The sequence below is a fragment of the Pinus tabuliformis genome, chromosome 8 (genome assembly GCF_031772625.1).
Source record: "Pinus tabuliformis cultivar Carrire ecotype Pingquan chromosome 8, CPIR1, whole genome shotgun sequence".
NCBI classification, from domain to species: domain Eukaryota; kingdom Viridiplantae; phylum Streptophyta; class Pinopsida; order Pinales; family Pinaceae; genus Pinus; species Pinus tabuliformis.
The window spans coordinates 1,821,765,418-1,821,785,576 of record NC_142294.1 but is presented as its reverse complement, the minus strand read 5'-3'; the positions used below and the strand labels follow the sequence as shown (position 1 = coordinate 1,821,785,576).

The 20,159-nt window shown below is 35.6% G+C and overlaps 1 protein-coding gene across 1 annotated transcript; it reads right to left on the bottom strand.

The window, feature by feature from the left end:
• Positions 1 to 9,692: 9,692 nt before the first annotated feature.
• LOC149243555 (uncharacterized) lies at positions 9,693 to 10,187 on the bottom strand. Its single transcript, XM_089367826.1, has one exon. It carries the CDS (start codon positions 10,185 to 10,187, stop codon positions 9,693 to 9,695), a length of 495 nt encoding a protein of 164 aa, XP_089223952.1.
• Between the last annotated feature and the right edge of the window lie 9,972 nt (positions 10,188 to 20,159).

Below are 20,159 nucleotides of genomic sequence, written 5' to 3'. Positions count from 1 at the left end.
AGCATATCTTCTACTATTTGATTTACTCTCTCAGTCTACCCATCCGTTTGAGGATGGTAAGAAGTGTTGAAATGCAATTGTGTGCCTAAACCTCCAAATAAGGCCTTCAAAATAGCTTATGTAAATTTTACATCACGGTCGGAAATTATAATCTTTGGTATTCCATGTAATATAAAAATGTTTTGCATAAATATGTTAGCAATTTTTACAACCTTGTAGGTTGACTGCAATGGTATGAAGTGAGTAGATTTGCTTAACTTATCTACTACCACCATTATTGAGTTGTTCTTATTTTTAGACTTAGGTAGTCCTGTCATAAAATTGATGGAAATGGTTTCCCACTTCCATTCCAGAATAAGCAATGGGTGGAGTAATCCAACTGGGTGACAGTGTTCCGCTTTCACTTGTTGGCATTCGAGACATCGAGCCAAATACTCAGATAATTCTTTCTTCATACAGAGCTAGAAAAATTCATTTCTAAGTGCATTAATTAACTTTTGGTAACCAGGGTGGCTTGCATACAGAATTTTATGATATTCATATAAAATTACTTTTTTAATATTTTTCTGATTAGGTACATATATTCTCCCTCCATAAATCAATATATCTTCTCAAAATACTTCATAACCCAGCTGTTATTCATTGCTATTTAAAATTTTAGCTTTCTTCCATTAAAATTTATATTTTGGATCCTGCACTTTTTCTTCTCTAATATGCTCATTAAATGCAGTTCGTAATTCACTGAAAGAGACCACATATATACAGTTTACATTTCGACTTAAGGTATCCACAACTTAGCTCTCCTTTCCTTTCAAGTGTTTGATTTCAAAATAAAATTCACTTAGGAAGTCGACCCAATGACCTTGCCTAACATTCAAAGTGGGCTTCTTGAAATAGTTAGTTAAACTATGATGATCAGTCATTAAAGAAAATTCTTACACATCATGTAAGGTCGCCACATATTTCATGGATGAATGACTGTGGTTAGCACTAATTTATAAGCTGAATATTTTTGTTCATGTTCCTTAAGCTTGCTAGACTCATAGGCAATAACCTTGCTCTCCAGCATTAGTATGCCACCTACACATTCCTTGTTTGCATCCGTACAAACCACATAATCTTTAATCGGGTTAGCAATGCTCAAAATGGGCACGGTGGTGAGTAAATGCTTAAGTTGTTAAAAACTCCTTTGACAATCCATGGTCCACTTAAAAGTTTTTCCTTTCTTTTGTAAAGAGGTAATGGGGTATGCCATCATAGAAAAACCTTCGACAAATCACCTGTAGTATCTGACTAGGCCCATAAATGATCTTATATCAACCACGTCTTTTGGTACACACAACTCCATTATAGTTTTTATTTTCTATGGATCCACTGGAATTCCATCCTTGGTAATGACATGTGCTAAATATTGGATTTGTTCTTTAAAGAAATCACACTTACTGTAATTGGCATACAACTGTTGTTGTCTTAAAACTTGCCGAACAATACAGAGATGTTCTTTATGTTCTTCTATATTCCGAGAGTAAATTAGTATGTCATCTGTAAAAATCAACACAAATTTATCCAAATACTGATGAAATACACTTTTCATGAGGCACATGAAGGTCGTGGGAGCATTAGTTAGTCTGAAGAAAAGCACAATGAACTCATAGTGCTCATAACGAGTTCTAAGGGTTGTTTTTGCTATGTATATTTCCTTTATCCTAATTTGATGGTAACATGAATGAAGGTCGATCTTTGAGAACACAGTCACACATTTCACTTGATCAAACAACTCATCTATATAAGGTAAAGGGTATTTATTCTTGATGGCCACTTTATTTAACTAATGGTAATCCATGCACATTCACAACGTTCCATCCTTCTTCTTAACAAAAAGCATCGAAGCTCCCTAAGGTGATACACTTGGGTGGATATATTTTTTATTAAGCAGTTCTTGTACCTGCATTTTTAATTCTATTACCTCTGATATGCTCATGCGATAAGGGCCTCGGGATACCGGGGCAGCTCCCAGAATCATCTCAATAGTGAAATCTATATCCCTGTTCGGAGGAAGTCCTGAAATTTCTTTAGGAAACACGTCCGAAAAATTTTGCACCACAGGTATATTTTCTAAATAAACAAATTTCTCCTTTGAATTAGTATATCCTACCTGTATTGCATAAATTTGGCATCCTTTTCTGATACATTTTTCTAATTGAGACGTTGTTACTAGTCTTAATTTCAGTGGTCTTAGTATGCCCTGAATTTCTTACCTCTTTCCCTCTTTGTCGATATAGTTAATAGTTTTGGTTTTCTAGTTAATGAGGGACCAATGTTTTTCCAACCAGTCCATGCCTATTAGGATATCATATGATCCTAGGGGTAACACATTCAAGTCTTCCATAATAGACTAACTTGCTAACTTTATGGGGCAGTTGCTGACCTTGGCCAACACCCTTCTTTTTGCTCCTATGGCTAGTTGTACTAACCAAGGATTCTTAAACTTAACATCTTGCAAACAACACTGTTCTACTACTTTGGGACTAATATAACTCAAAGTAGCTCATGGGTAAATTAAAATAGATATAGTTTGGTTGAAGACTTTACCCTCAAATTCTATCGTGGTTGGTAGGTATTCCGCCTAATGGTCTTCAACGACAACATTGATTTTAGGAATACTTCTTGCCACTTCTCCCACAGTTGATGCTTCTTGAATTTGTGCAACCTAATCAGTTCCCTTGTGGTATGGACATCTTTTGAGATAATGTGGTACTCCACATCCCCAACACTATATTGGAGTTCTAGCTGCTACTTCTAGTTTATTTCTACTCGACTGCTCATTTGTTTTGGACTCATGTGGAAGTTTGAATCAGGGTTGATTTCTATTCATATACTTGTTTTCTTGTCCTTAATGGGGTCCCTTTTTGACTATGGCCTTATTTCCCTTGCTGTTAGAGGTAAGCTTAATCCCCTTTTTGTCAGCCCATCTCTTTCCCACATCTCCTTTTTTGCCTGTTTTTTTGATAGCATATTCGAGCCTTTCATATAACTGCATCAATGGTTTCTGGGTTATCAAACTCCAGACGCTCTTTCATGAACAGTGGAAAACTACTCATAAATTGCTGGACTTTTTCTTTTTATTCCCATATGTAAGGAACATACTGAAGCAAGGAAGAAAATTTTGCTATGAACTCATCCATAGACAATTGACCCAATCGAGGATCGTGAAACTGATTTTCCTTTTTGTCATAAAATATTTCCGTTAAATATTTCTCCTTAAAATAATTTTTGAATTTTTTCGCAAGTTATGCTCTGCTAATTTACTCCAGGTACCATTTTTACTTCCTCACACCACAGGGTGTCGTTTCCTTGTAGTTGAAAGACGGCCAAATGAGCCTCTAGATTATGGTTGTATTTATACATCTGAAAATAGTTATTCATATTGATGAGTCAGGATTCAATTGCCTCTTCCTGGTCACCATGAAGGAGGGGAGATTTTATTTTTTGAAATTCTCCTTTTAGCTCTATTTTCTGTCTTTTTTGTGTTTTGTGTTCTCATACATTATCCAATTCTTCCTCATGATTCTCTTCATCGCCTTCTGTTTCTACATTCTCAGTTCAAAGGTCTTGTTCATAACTCTTGTTCAAAACTGAGAATTCGTTGTTGTTGGCTTTGTCTATCAGACAAACTCTTCATGATCTATTCCTACTCCAACATCAACCTTTCATTATCTGCCCGTAATCAGGCCATCTTATCCTTTAGTTCTTGTACAGTTTCGAAGATTGCAGTATTGGTATTTTGTGGCTCTTTCCCCAGCTGTACCCATACCTTAAGATTTGCTTCTTGAAAAGATGTTGGCCGTGTTCCTATCACAGTTCTATGTGGTATAATTCCAGTCATCCTCATGCTGGTTGTTTTTCCTTCCCTTCTTTGTGCACATCACACATGTTGTTATTCAATTTTTTTCAAAGGTCTTAGCTTTTTAACCTGAGTGCTCTGATACCACATGTCACAAACCCATATGTCACCATGTAAAAAAAAAAGACTGAGAATTAAGATAGTAAAGACAAATGTTACTTTTGGTACTAAAATATTCATATGTGTGAGATTATTTAGCAGTAACCTTATAACATTAAGTAAATCTTGGTGTATTTCACCAATAACCATGTCACACTTTAAAGGGTTCGATTCTATCTGCATTCATCCATATGTTATTAAACTAATACTTAAACTTACACACAAGTTAAAGCGCCGCCTTAGCTTCTCTACTCAAGATATTTATATTCCATGGTTTGACTAATTAATTACTACATTAACTCCTACTGGGCGTTACGAAGGCCCTAGGCTTGGCGGTAATACATCTCTAGAATCTTCAGATGCTATACATCTATCCCTTCTAGCCTCGGTAGCTTATCCTCATCCAAATTCGCTTGGCATTGTGTTGCATCAGACGATGGAGGGTAATCTCCTGGATCTATACATTCATCGTCACTTTATTGTCATTGCATTTCCTCCTTCTTGGTTCAGACATTTTGCATCCGGGCAAGATGCTATCTCTTTTTCATAGGTAAACTCCGTAGGAATTTTCTCTGGTAACCTTGTTGGCATCATTTCACGGTTCTTAAGCTTCTTCGTTTGTCATTCCACCTTTCTGAGTGGTTGATTTCATACAGACTCACCAACACTTTTATTCAACTCTCTGCTACGAGAAGGGTATCCATACATTTTGTTATCCAGGTAATGTTTATATGCTCAGTGCAGGAGTTTGTAACTTGTTTGATATTTTCCTTTAAAATAATATCATGTTATAAACCTGTGTTATTCTTGCCTAGGAAATCTAGAGCATTTTGTCATCATTCAAGATCTTGAGTGGATGTTAGAACTTAAGTCCTCTGGTCAATTGACAGAGAATGGTGGAGAATGGCCAAGCTTAACTACCGAATATTGAGCTTCGGCCAACTACGTTGTCATCTGGGTTTTTGCATAGTAGGGTTTTTGCTTCAAGGGTTTGAAATTCCTTGCGGAAGAAACTCTTAGATCAGCCTTGAATGTGGTATTTGGGATTGTCCTCTAGTTACAAGAGTTTTACTGAAGTAAGAAAACGCTAGTTATTAGGTTAGCCTAGACGTTTATGGTTGTAATAAATTCTAAATGAAAGCCCTTGGTTGGCGGATAAAACCCTGGTCTAGACTTGGTTCTGGCCTTTCTTTGTACCAACTTGATACTGGGTTATTGCTTTTTTTGATAAGGCACACCTTTAGTTTTTATGTGACAAGCCTTCTTGGAACATTATAAGATTCAAGTTTAAATGTTATCAAATTTTCCAGAATGGCTTTAGTCTTGGTGAAATATTACTGGTATGAGAGTTTATCCTTAATTCTCTTAACTGGGGGTTTAAGGGTCTATTTTACTTATAACTCACATTTGCATGTCAATTTATGACTCTGGTCATACATTAGCAGGATTGTTTAAATGTTTCTTGACTCGTTTTTCTTGAATATGTAATTCATGTTTCCAGAATTACCGTTTCTCTGGTTTCCTTCTTTTTAACTAGTTTAAACATAATACAAGATTTCTCCATGTTTTGTTCTAGTTTCGAATTCAGATACTCTGCCTCAAATAGTGTTTGTGCACCTGGTATTTCTATCCCTCATTCTTTATGAACTAGTGACATAATAGTTTATTTTTCCCCTTCTAAATGAAATAATAAAATTCTTATATCAATATTCCTACTTTGAAATTTAAATAGCTATTTTATAACTCAGATTACATAGACTTGAATATATTTTTGTTTATACAGAGTAAGAGAACTACCCCGTTTTATTGCTAAAGCAACTGTTGGTCAAAGAAAATAAAAAGATTAATTCCTAGTACTATAAGGTAGACCTTCTACCTATGCAACATGAGATTTTAATTATCTGAGTTTGCGCTAACTTCCAGCTATTAATCTGTTACCAGACCTTAGATTACTTGTTGCTTTTTCTACCAACCATGAGACTGGCTAATCAACTTGTCTCCCTGTGTAGTCTAAAATGCGGATGCAAATTAGAGTTTAATTTAATGTCAACTCGGGAAGGTAAACTTAGAAGTGCTTATCTAAAATATATAGAGCTAGAAAGATTGCTAATTTGTCCGAGATCTTAACGTCACCTTACAAGAACATATTCATTAAGATCTCTTTCAATAACTAATCAAACTTAGATCTAACAATTTCTTGAGATCTATGATTCTCTTACAAGAACATATTCTACAAGATCTCTTCCAACATTAGAACATCTAATAAGAAATTAAAAGCTGAAATGAAATAAACCTAGATCTAATAATTGTATGAGATCTTACGGTTCTCTTACAAGAACAACTTCAAATAAGACTCTTCCAATATTAGAACATTTAACAAAACTTGAAAGCTGAAATCAAACAAAAACATAAAATAAATTATAAACAAATAAGCATGCAAGTGAGGCCATGGGGGCCCTCCATAACTCCACAAGCACACCACTTCAATGGAGACTCAGATGTAGAAGAAAAATTGAAGTATGATCCTTTATTCCAAAATTCTAAGATTACAAAAACTTCCAGATTACAAATGGAGGAGATTGTACTCCTATTTAATACAATGGGATGAGTAACAAACTCATAATGATCATCCACTAATCTCTTAAGCATTTTTAACTACTTTCCCATTATTACAAAATATGATCCCACAAATCTCTCCGTAAATCTCTCACATATCTTGGATAAGAAATGCCAACCAAATCCTCCATGATCTTCTCCTTAGGAAGTGGATAAGATATGCCAACAAAATCCTCCATGATTTTCTCCTTAGGAATATGATAAGATATGCCAACCAAATCCTCCATGATTTTCTCCTTAGGAATAGGATAAGATATGCCAATCAAATTCTCCATGATTTTCTCCTTAGGAATAAGCTTGCATAATTATCTCCTTAATATGGTGGAGGAGATATTAATTCTTCACATATTTCCTACACATCACAAAACTGACATATTCTTGAGATATATATAAAAATATGTATATTTTCTAATATTTAATCACAAATTCACTTGTAATACAAAAATGAATAAAATGGAAAATAAGAAGGTGAAACCCAAATGTATTTATGAAAATGATATGATAAAAGGTTAATGGGATGATGAAATGTAAGGAATAGTGAAGAAAAAGGTGGATGAAAATATGACATTTCTGAGTCCCAACATCCTCCCCAACTGAACTTGTTACATGTCCTCATGCAACCATGGATGGGTCTCTTTAAGAACATTTGGCATCTTGAACAACTTTGGCTTTACATGATGAATGTTTCCAGGATATGTGAAAGACATGAGTAACAACTTAGATTTTCTTATGGTTGGTTCTTGTGTAACAACCATGAATACAAAGAATGTTGGTTCTTGTGTTAACAACATTCATTTCGTTTTTTGTTCTCTTTTCTTCAATAATAATGTAAACACTCACTGGAAATCATAAGCTATCAATGTGCATAAGAAAGCCCTTTTGTAATATTAATGAAGCATGCCAATATTACGTATGAAGCAAAGTGCAACAAAGTATCATTGGAAAATAAATGTTGGTGAATGGTAAATGAGAAAAAATGGAGTGATAGTGGTGAAGAAATGGAATCATGGAAGTGAATATGTAGTGTGGTGAAGAAATGAAATCATGGAAGTGAATATAGTTCCCCCCCCCCCCCCCCCCCCCAACTGAATTGGTTGCATGTCCTGATGCAACTTGACATGGCTCATGAAAGGAAATGTAGTATCGTGAGGGAATTTTCCAAAATATTCAAGTTAGCATATAAGGAATTGCATGATTAAATATTGGAAAACAACATACCTCTACTTACCCAAGAATGATGAACTATGCAAGAGGAATGTAGCTGCTGCTGGATAAGGAAAATGTGACTGATGTTGTTGTTACTGGATCCTGGGAAATGAAGGAATCTGAACTGCTGATGCTGAATCATGGTAAAGATAAATGCTGAAAGTGGAACTGTGGTACTCTCATAGATCAGAGTTCATGCTGCTATAACTGTTAAGGGAGTCGTGAAAAAAGTGTATAGTCGTCACCTGCTACTAAACTTCTTGGTACAATTCTAATCATGCAAAAGAATGTGTCAATGTCGAGCATGAATAGAAATCATCAGATTACCGGCCATTGATGTATGCTGTTAACCAATGCGAGGTAACTCACCATTGATGTCAATGAGTGCCAAGGTACCCGAGTACATCTTGCGAAGTGCGAATGGATGTGTTGAGGTCGAGCCACTTGCAAGATCTGAAGATCAAGGGACATTGATGTATTCCCATGATCGTCAGTGAGAGAACTTGCCATTAAGGCATGCAAGCCTCTAGGTACTCAAAAGGAACTCTAGTCTATTTCCTAGATAAGGTGTTGATGTCGATGGGGCAAGACTTGTTGAAAGGTGGGCCTTAAGGAATCGCACATCAGTCAACGCGATTTTGTACAAAAGGATTTGGTAGGACTATAAATGGAAAGAACTCACGGACAAGCAGTGTGGATCAGCATGGCGAGGAAAACAAGGCAATGTAATTATGGAAAGGGAATGAGTTTTATTCATTGTTGTAAAACAAGGAGTTGTAATCATGATGCAAAAGGATTGTTGTGGAGTGGAAAATGTCATGATCTGTGCAGTGAAGAATTAGCTCCTTCAAGCATCCAAAAATGGATGTAAGGAAATGCATGGTGTATGAAGATGAACTCTTGCTATGAAAAATGGATATGGAAATGTCATGCTTTATGGATTTACAATTGGTGGAATTCAAAATCTGCTTCAAAAAGGGAGGTGCAAGGTAGTGGTTGTGGAGTTGGATTTGTCTTTAGAATTTTTCATGAATTGAGTCTTTGGAAGACCAATTGTCATCATAATGTAATCTCCTTATGATCAATTGATTATCCTGTAACCTGTAAAAAAAAAACTTGGCAGAAAGAAAACATAAGTGTGTTCAAGAAGAAATGGCCATTTCCTTCATGATTCTTACGCAAAAATTTCATACCAAATAAAACATATTAAGGACAATCAAAGTGTTGAAATTGACTTAATCATGATATTAAAATCAATCCATTGTTTAAATAACCATGAAAAGTAATACTCCCTGTTTGGGTCAGATGAAATATGCTTGGCAAAAACATTTATAGAATCCTCCAAATGTTTGATAAATCGATCCTCAAAATTTGTTTCCAAGTTTTCCATTTTTTTTATTTCCAAACCTGCATGAATTTTGTGAAATTTTATTTTTTATTTTTATTTTTTATTTATTTATTTTATTTATTTACTTTTTTTCTATTAGATATATATATATATATATATATATATATATATATATATATATATATATATATATATATATATATATATATATATATATATATATATATATATATTTTCAGACAATCAAAGCAGTATATTGAGCATTCAAGACCAATTAAAGTGTTCACACATTTTTTTCATATACCAAGAAACTATAGAAAGCTGTTCAAACTATAATACTTTCAATACAAATACTACATCTACTAGAAAATACTTGTAGTGATACAAAGAGCGGTGAACCCATAAAACTATTCATACGCGGGCGTTTCAAGCTCGAATCCACAGAAAGACCGCCGGCCTCAAAAAGAATTCCCTTTCTGCAGGGCATGCTCTAGGGATTTTCTTAGGGTTTGTCAGGTTTCATTCGTGATTGCCCTGAGACTCCCCTGGCTTCAGGGCATTCAAAGGCATACCCTGCTTCTCATAATCCTCAATTTGCCGAGTCCCCTGGTCGAAATTGAGCTCGTAACTGAGAGGATCGTACCCAAACCTCGATGGCCGGGAAGTGCATATCGTTTTTCCGTCGTTCTTTACCCTGCGGGCAAAGTTTTTCAATTTGGGTCCGTTGCAGCAGCCACCGGCATCCTCCACTATGGATTCCAACCATTCTCCAGCACGCCTGACACTGTTCCATCCCTTGCGCCACCAATTGTAAGGATCCCCGTCAGACGGATCCGCCCCAGGATTCGATCGCTTGACCTTATGAAACCAGGAGGTCCGAAGGAGTGAGCGTTCGTCGTCTGCCCCATGGTAACAGCAGAAGAGAATCCCTGCGATCGTGGGATGGCGAGGGCGAATGTGCTCAACATCCATCTCGTCGGATGGATTCGATTTGTGGATCGGGGGAGGCCACATTTGATCGAGAGATTCGAACGTTGTGCGTTGGGTCATTTTAAGGATAAGATTGGAAATGGTGGCTTAAGCGCTGAAGTGCCAGGAATTGGGATTTTTTTTCGAATACTGGAAATGGTGGCTCACAGTGGACGAGAGAAAAGAATAAAAGTAGCCGTAGCATGCCTATATAGCCTGAAAATCCATTTGGATGAAAGTGTTTGAATCAAAAGGTGGACACGCAAATGTGGGGGTTATGTGTCACCATAGAGGACAACGAGTTTATTGAAGATATGTCTCAGTTCAGAAAAATTATTAAAAAAGTGAAATGTAACCTATCTAAAAAAATGGCTATTATTTTTTCAAAAAGAATTTTTTAACAATATATATATATATATATATATATATATATATATATATATATATATATATATATATATATATATATATATATATATATTATTATTATTATTATGTGGGAATTTTTTTATTTTTTTATTATTTTTAAAAAAATAAAATTTAAAATGACTAAGTTTTATCTAAAAAAATTTTTTAAGATGATTTTTCACTCATTCACAAAATTCTCTATTGTCGCATTGCAGAATAGTTCTCTAGCAAGAGTATTTTTATTTGAAATAAATCAATAGATTTTCTGATCTTCCAGATCGCACGAAGCGCGGGAAGAGAGCATACTAATCTCTTGATTTTTTATTTTTTTCATTTATGCAAGCTAGCATGGATGGATAAAACACTATTAAAATATGTGACAAAAAAAAACACAATTAAGATCTGTGACAAAACCTTGCATTATCTATACTCTTTCTGCAATGTCGCGGGGGAATTTAGACTCTCAGAAGACAAAACTTTCCGATAATCAAGCTCCTGGCTCACCCGTGATACATAAACAAGACATAGAAATGCAAAGATGAAGCAATTCCTTTTATTCATGATGATTTATTTTTGGAAAACAAAACTAAAAACTTCTAATGATAACGACTTCTAATGAGATCTCATTTTTATCTTTCTAATCTATTCTACATTAACTTAAAAGATGTTTTATTTTTTAAGTAAAAGCATGCTTCCAGTGAAGCCATCTACGGACTAAAAATTCGAACATGCTCACATCAAGATTTAAAAATTTTACATTATATTTTGCAAGTATGTGAGAATCCTGTCTTAGAGTTGACTCGAGGTTATTGTCCTTGCTCTCCAAGAAGTACCTATTCAACATTGTCAAAGCCCTCATCTGTAGATGGATTAGTGAGAAATGGGGGGTTTAAAATTAAAAACTAAATTTAAAGTAACTATGTACAAAAATAAAAATGCTCCAAACTTTGAACTCCTTTACGAACTGTTGTCACCAAGTTCCAAAAATTATTCCATAAAAACAAGTGCATAAAGACAATTACTAAATCCTTCTAGTTGCACTTCCCTGGCAACGGCGCCAAAATGTGTGGTCTAAAATGCGGATGCAAATTAGAGTTTATTTTAATGTCAACCCGGGAAGGTAAAATTAGAAGTGCTTATCTAAAATATATAGATCTAGAAAGATTCCTAATTTGTCCAAGATCTTAAAGTCCCCTTACAAGAGCATATTCATTAAGATCTCTTTCAATAACTAATCAAACTTAGATCTAACAATTGTTTGAGATCTATGATTCTCTTACAAGAACATATTCTACAAGATCTCTTCCAACATTAGAACATCTAATAAGAATTAAAAGCTGAAATGAAATAAACCTAGATCTAATAATTGTATGAGATCTTACGGTTCTCTTACAAGAACACCTTCAAATAAGACTCTTCCAATATTAGAACATTTAACAAAACTTGAAAGCTGAAATCAAACAAAAACATAAAATAAATTATAAATAAATAAGCATGCAAGTGAGGCCTTGAGGGCCCTCCATAACTCCACAAGCACACCACTTCAATGGAGACTCAGATGTAGAAGCAAAATTGAAGTATGATCCTTTATTCCAAAATTCTAAGATTACAAAAACTTCAAGATTACAAATGGAGGAGATTGTACTCCTATTTATACAATGGGATGAGTAACAAACTCATAATGATCATCCACTAATCTCTCAAGAATTTTTAACTACTTTCCCATTATTACAAAATATGATCCCACAAATCTCTCCATAAATCTCTCACATATCTTGGATAAGAAATGCCAACCAAATCCTCCATGATCTTCTCCTTAGGAATTGGATAAGATATGCCAACCAAATCCTCCATGATTTTCTACTTAGGAATAGGATAAGATATGCTAACCAAATCGTCCATGATTTGCTCCTTAGGAATAGGATAAGATATGCCAATCAAATTCTCCATGATTTTCTCCTTAGGAATAGGCTTGCATAATTATCTCCTTAATATGGTGGAGGAGATATTAATTCTTCACACATTTCCTACACATCACAAAACTCACATATTCTTGAGATATATATAAAAATATGTATATTTTCTAATATTTAATCATAAATTCACTTGTAATACAAAAATGAATAATATGGAAAATAAGAAGGTGAAACCCAAATGTATTTATGAAAATGATATGATAAAAGATTAATGGGATGATGAAATGTAAGGAATAGTGAAGAAAAAGGTGGATGAAAATATGACATTTTTGAGTCTCAACACTCCCCTCAAGTTGCTTCTCACATGCAGGTTTTCCTCTTAAGACTATAGTCTATTTTTTGTTACAACCATCTGGTCCTAACTATACTTATCTCTAGGAACCTGCGTGACATGTTAGGAGAGTGCTCTTATTTTAATACTTCATTCTTTTTCTTCTTTTTCTGATCTCACATACAAAAGTTACCATATTGATCTTTTTTCCTGGGAATAAATCTCCAAGGAAGTTAGTTAGGAATGGGTACCAACCTAACCACCTGACATGTAAGAAATATGTAAATATCATCATAACAACATTTTCATGTATGCGTAACTTAATCATAATAATTAATTATATAAACCTATGGTAGTATTCAGTTTGTTTAGCTACAATATTTTAAATATTTACAATTACTTATCACATCACAAACATCTTAGACACGATAGATCAATTTTGGAGATAAGTAAATATGATCATTTTTATGAGAGAAAATTTAGTGAATTTTTGTAAAAAAATTGAATATAATGATTTTTCTTTTCAATTTTTTAAAATTATATTTTGAAAAAATAAATATTTATAAAATATCTAATCTTAATTTTTTTTAGCTTATTAAAATTTAGACTCAGATATATAATCTCAAATTTTTAGATATTAAATCTGGTGAGTATTCCCATCAACAAACCTTAATGAAATTGATGTGAAGTTTTTTGAAAGAGCCAGAAAGAAGAAAGTAATAAAAAATAAATATATCAGTATATTTTATTTAATTATTTTACTCATGTATTTTTATAAAATCCAAAACATTGAATTAAGACACGTACAAAAAATTCCTCTGCCACCTCTCGTGGAAAAACACTCGTTTAATTGATGAAACATTATATTCACTCCGCACCACTTCACCGCCTCTATTACAAATTATTGACAATGCTGGACCCACTGACGTAGGGCTAACAACCTGCTATACCCACATTATGCATATAGTATGCATATTCTCTTTTATCGCAGGAATTTCTATGACTACCTTAGTCAATCCTTCTTTAGAGAAGGTTAAGACCCATTCATTTAATCTTCAAGCAGAAACTTTATACTCAACCCTTCATTAAATGCAACCCAATCCTTAAGCTGCACATATATAACCAACTCCACTTTATAACTATGGTTATTGACTTTTCCCACAGTCTTTGCACATTACCCGATGCTGCCCTTTATCGCAATCAAAATATTTCTCCACCGTTAGAACATGCCTTCGAAACTCTTGACTGGTGATATGCGACTGCCTTCCCACCATTGATTTCATTCACCAGATCAATGGATGTCGTGATATCACATCAAGCCATCCTGTGCCTCCTTTTCCTCTCGCATGCAATATGCGATTAAAACTAGACTTCAAATAAAATTAAAGCGCACCTATAACCTCTTTGGTTCCACACTTTCAATTCCTTTATAGAGACCTTTCTCCACCATCGATCTTGTCCTTGATCCAACGGCTGATGTCTTCTCCCAATCACCAAACTAACCCAATGTTTTGTGACCGTTGATCTAGATCCGCTTGATCTGACGGTCCAAAACGATGTCGGGTGGAACACTTACGCGAGGTTTAATGCCTTTTCGGACCCAGTGGGAATTATAAACTCTTAACCTATAAAAGTTCGGGTCCTCCCTTATGGTTCACACCTGATCAACTTCTGGCCCAGTATCCATTGGATGGGGAGGCCTTTAAATCCTACCATCCAGATCGATTCTCATCTTGCTCCTTCTGCCAGTACTTAGATTGAATCTCCACCATCTGTTTCTTAGCTCTATCTTATGAATTAATCCTGGAAGCTCATCACGAACAAATCTAATCAGTTGATCTTTTAGATCCAACAGCTACCGTGGATCATCACTTCCATTCTTTGCTCTTCTCTTGACTTTGGATCTACGCCAATTCTTCAATGTTTTCAATACTTTCACTTCTTCGAGATGTTGTCCCTTCATTGTTCCTTCAAAACTTCTCTCCTTAATTTAAATCCATTCGTACCTTTATGATCCTCCCCCTTCACTGTAGCACTAAAATCTTTCTTCTGTACTGTCCATGTGTGTACAAAGCCGAAACACAAACTCTATGGTTCTCTCCCCAAACCATTCGCTGCCTAAAAATTCTACCCAACATTCCTTTTTCTGGAATTGTTATCTCTAATACAACTCTACCCACAATCACAACTGTGGAGCTACCTAAACAACTTTTACCCAACCACAACTAGAAGTTGTTCTGTTACGCTTCTCGATATTTCACCTCTATTCTGTACCTCAAACATAAGTTACACATAAACACTCTAGCCACACACAGATTATAATTCAATTACATAGTACACATTGTACAAACTTTGAATCAAGCTGTTTGTATTAATAAACGAGTATTTACACAAGAGTCTCTCTCTGCCCTAATTTTCTAGTCAGTGGCCTTTCATCTCCTGCCTGTAGGCTTACAATTTGACTCTTTGACTCACTAGCTACTCTCTAGCTACTTCTTTAAGTACTGACTGACTCGTACTCACATTTTAGGCTTACCTTTATACAAAAAGGTTTTGTTGAACTAATTCTAGCTTAGATCCTTAATCTGTTGAACAAACTCCTCAATATTCTCTAAGTCCACTTTTAACTCCCACTTATCCCTAAGAGTCTTCTCTAGTTCCTCAAATCATGAAACCACTTTCTAGTCCAAGACTTTCAATTGATTTCTAACTCTCTCAACATCATTAATCACTCATGTTCTCCTTCATTTGAGAGCATTTACAAATATCCTCACACTTACCTAATTAACCACTCAAAACATTAATAATTACATACATAGGAATCAAACTTCCTTGAAAACACAAGACCCCCTATGTCTACTACAATAAAATGATAGTTTCGAGCTAATGCTCCTGCATCAGACTCCCAAAGTAGAAAACATACATGATCTCTTCATCATGTATCTTCATGTGTTGATAGGAAACCTCCAAGGTCCCAAACTTTGGTTTGTAGTTTTCTGAATGCTTTGCACCTTCACTGTTGTTGTATGTCACCTGTCTTCTATTTCATCTTCCTCTCCTTGCCAATCAGTTTCAAGTTTTGATTAATCATTCTTCCTACTGCTATCAACCTCCTCCATATGTAAGGCTTCATCATTAACTACCATAAATCTTCAATCTCCATCTCTAGCATATCTTTGGGCTAGTCCATATTCTACCATTCACTATTAGCTCTTTCTCTCTGCTTCAGGTTGTTGCTATTGTCCACTAACTCTTCAAATTGTTGTTTATTAACTTCTCTTTGAAGTTGTCAGATTCTTGCTGCCGCCCTTTCATTGTTACCCTCATTCATGATTATCTCTTTCTGCATTGAATCTTGACTTTTCAACATTCTCTCCAGTAATCTAACATCTATGTTCCATGGATTAAATACTTCCACAACATCTTCTTCATTCATTTTTATTTGACTACTCATCTGTGCCAAATTTTCTCCAGCATTTGCAACTAAACATGCACTCACAACAAAATTGTTAAAATAGAAAACATAAGGCCTCAATGCCTCTTCTTCCTTTTGCAGCACATCAGTATGCTTCTCTATTTTCTCCTCCTCTATCAGCATATGATTCATAAGATTCATATGATTCATAAGATCTTCCACAGATATGCAGTCTTCATCTTCACCACCTAGAATTTCACCCTGTTCTAGTTTACGAATGGATTCTTCCATTTCCAACTCGGCTTCTCTGAGTTCTTCCACTAGGCTCTTCACTTGCCTCAGTTGTAGTCTTCTCTGTAGCTTAGACCACTTCACTGCCTTTCTCCTCAAGGCCCAAACTTGTCTTTGGCTTTCCTCTAGTATCCTTTTTAATGCATCGAGTTGTTCTTTCAACTCTGGAATCTCCTTGTCATGTTCCTCTTGACTCATCCTCTTACCATTTACCATGGCATCTCCCTTCTTCACTTTTCTTCTGCTGTGGTCTTCTTCAGAACCTCTGTTACCTCTGTTATGCTTATCAGTATTCATCTTCTTCTCCATCTTCATGAGTTACTTACTCATTTACTATGAGCTTCATTAAAGCCTCTGCAATAACAAATCCTCCCTACTGCCACTCACCTTACCAAGCTTTCCTTCTGTACTTGGTCTTTTGGCAAGCACTTGGTTCTCGATTCTTTGGAACCTCTTTGAGAACTTCTCTCTGCTCCTTTTAGGCTTCAACTAATCTACCTCTTCTAAGAACACAAGTGTCCTCTTATATTTCAATCACAAACGAAGTACTAGGTTCTGACCACCTTTTCTTTCACTTAGAAAATCTTACCATCTTTCTTCATCCTTTAACAATTCTACCCACATCCTTTATGGAATTTCCTCTGTGAGTTGCAACAATACCTCTACAATAACAAGTCTCCTTCTTGTTACATATTCGTTACTAAGCTTCTCTCTTCTGAACTCAGTCTTTTAGCATTTCTCTGGTTCTTTCCTTTGGAACCAATTGAGCACTCCTTGCTCTAGGTTGCTTCAATCTTCTCACCTTCCTTTGCTATCACCTACATATCAATGTTATTTAAACCAAAAATCATTCCCAAGATTTCAAAAGCTTGCTTCTCAGTTTCCTTCTGAGAATACTCTTACCATCTCTGTCAAACCTTCAATTGGATTCTTTAGGTTCACTGACGCTGCATGGCTTCACAACCAGTCTCCATCCATTCTTCACATGTCAGTGAATCTCCACTTTCCTTAAGGAAAAAACATCACTATGTTTTCCTTATGCTTCTGCAATCTCTTCTTAAGAGTATCACTTACTCTCATCTTATCTCATGTCTTCTACTTATCAGATTCAAATAACCTGATCTCCTCTTTATTTTGTAATCACACTTGTATTCTGAAAAATTCTGCTTTAATCAAAAAGAGCTTTAACTCGCTCTGATACCACAATTGACGTAGGGATAACACCCCGCTATACCCACAATATGCATATTGTATGCATATTCTCTTTTATCCCAGGAATTTATATGACCACCTTAGTCAAACCTTATTTAGAGTAGGTTAAGACCACTTCACTTAATTTTCAAGCGGAAACTTTATACTCAACCCTTTATTAAACTCAACCCAATCCTTAAGCCACACATATATGACCAACCCCTCTTTATAACTATGGGTATTTGCTTTTCCCTCAGTATTCACACATTACCTGATGCTTCCCTTTATTGCAATCGCAATCTTTCTCCATCATTAGAACATGCCTTGGGAAATATTGACTGGCGATATGTGACTGCCTTCCCACCATTGATTCCATTCACAAGATCAACAACTGTTGAGATATTGCATCAAGCCATCTCGTGCCTCCTTTGCCTCTCGCATGTGATATGTGATTACAACAGGACTTCAAATAAAATTAAACTGTGCCTATAACCTCTTCGGTTCCACCTTTTCAATTCCTTTATAGTGACCTTTCTCCACCGTCGATCTTGTCCTCGATCCGGCAGCTAATGTATTTTCTCGATCACCAAAATAGCCTGACATTTTGTGACCATTGATCTAGATCTGCTTGACCTGATGTTCCAAAATGATGTCGGGTGGAACACTTACGTGAGGTTTAACACCTTTTCATACTCGATGGAAATTATAAACTCTTAGCCTATAAAATTTTTGGTCTACCCTTACGGTTAATGCCCGATCAACTTACGGCCCAATATCTATTGGATGACTAGGACTTTAAATCCTATGGTCCATGTTGATTCTTGTCTTACTCCTTCCACCAGTACTTAGATTGAATCTCGACCATCCATTTCTTAGCTCTATCTTATGACTTAATCTTGGCCGCTCATCACGAACAAATCTCGTTTGTTGATATTTTAGATCCAACGACTACTATGCATCAACACTTCCATTCTTTTCTCTTCTCTTCACTTGGGATCTACACCAATTCTTTAATGTTTTTGATGACTTCGCTTCTTTAGGATTTTGGCCCTTCGTTGTTTCATCACAACTTCTCTCCTTAATTTAAATCCATTTGTACCTTTATGCTCCTCCCCCTTCACTGTAGCACTAAAGTCTTTCTTCTATACTGTACATGTGTGTACGATCTGAAACACAAACTCTATGGTTCTCTACTCGAACCATTCAATGACTAACAATTCTACCCAACACTCCTTTTGCTAGAATTTTTATCTCTAAGACAAATCTACCCACAATCGCAACTGTTGAGCTGCCTCAACAGCTTCTACCCAACCACAGCTAGAAGTTGTTCTTTTATGCTTCTCCGTATTTCACCTCTGTTCTGCACCTGCAACATAAGTTACATAGAAACACTCTAGCCACACACAAATTATAATTCAATTACACAATACACATTGTACAAACTATGAATAGAGTTGTTTGTATTAATAAATGAGTATTTACAGAAGAATCTCTCTCTGGCCCGATTTTCTGGTCATTGGCCTTTCTTCTCCTACTCGTGGGATTACAATCTGACTCTTTGACTCACTAGCTACTCTCTAGCTACTTCTTTAACTACTGACTGACTCGTTCTCAGATTTTAGGCTTACCTTTATACAAAAAGGTTCCGTTGAACTAATTCTAGTTTAGATCCTTAATATGCTGAACTAACTCCTCAATATTCTCTAAGTCCACTTTTAATTCCCAATTATCCCTACGAGTCCTCTCTAGCTCCTCGAATCATGAAACCACTTTCTAGTCCAAGGATTTCAATTGATTTCTAACTCTCTCAACATCATTAATCACTCATGTTCTCCTTCATTCAAGTGCATTTAAAAATATCCTCACACTTATCTAATTAACCGCTCAAAACATTAATAATTACATACATAGGAATCCAACTTCCTTGAAAACACAAGACCCCCTATGTCTACTACAATACAATGATAGTTTCGTGCTAATGCTCCTGCATCACCTGCGAACATGTAACAGGATATCCATGGTAAGAAGTCCCAATTAGACCTCAAACCGTTCGGTGTAGGCATCCCAGCAGTGGGTCGTATGGTGATGCCTTGAACACGATTTCGCACAATGGAAAGTAAGATAACTCTATTGGTAGCAAGGGTGTGACAGCTTCAGTGAGTCAAGGAAGGTGCATGAGAGATTCTAACACATGGGGGTTGAGATGAGTGCGCCCCTTGGAAACCTGTAATAGTACTTAGCTTGGAAGGGAACACACTAGTGAAGATGCATCACAAAGTGGAAACCAAGTTAGCGAGCAATCCAGAGTGATGGTTAAACTGACAACACATTTAAGAAAGATTCATACATACTTATAGAGAATAGTCCATACATGCGTGTGTAAACAAACCAATACATATATCATTTAGAGTAAATCAGATAACATAGAATACAATACAACATATGCATGAAACATACTGGCTCTT

What these genes read in the sequence shown, in the direction of transcription:
- LOC149243555 (XM_089367826.1), bottom strand. Translation starts at nt 10,187, where the DNA reads ATGTGGCCTCCCCCGATCCACAAATCGAATCCATCCGACGAGATGGAT.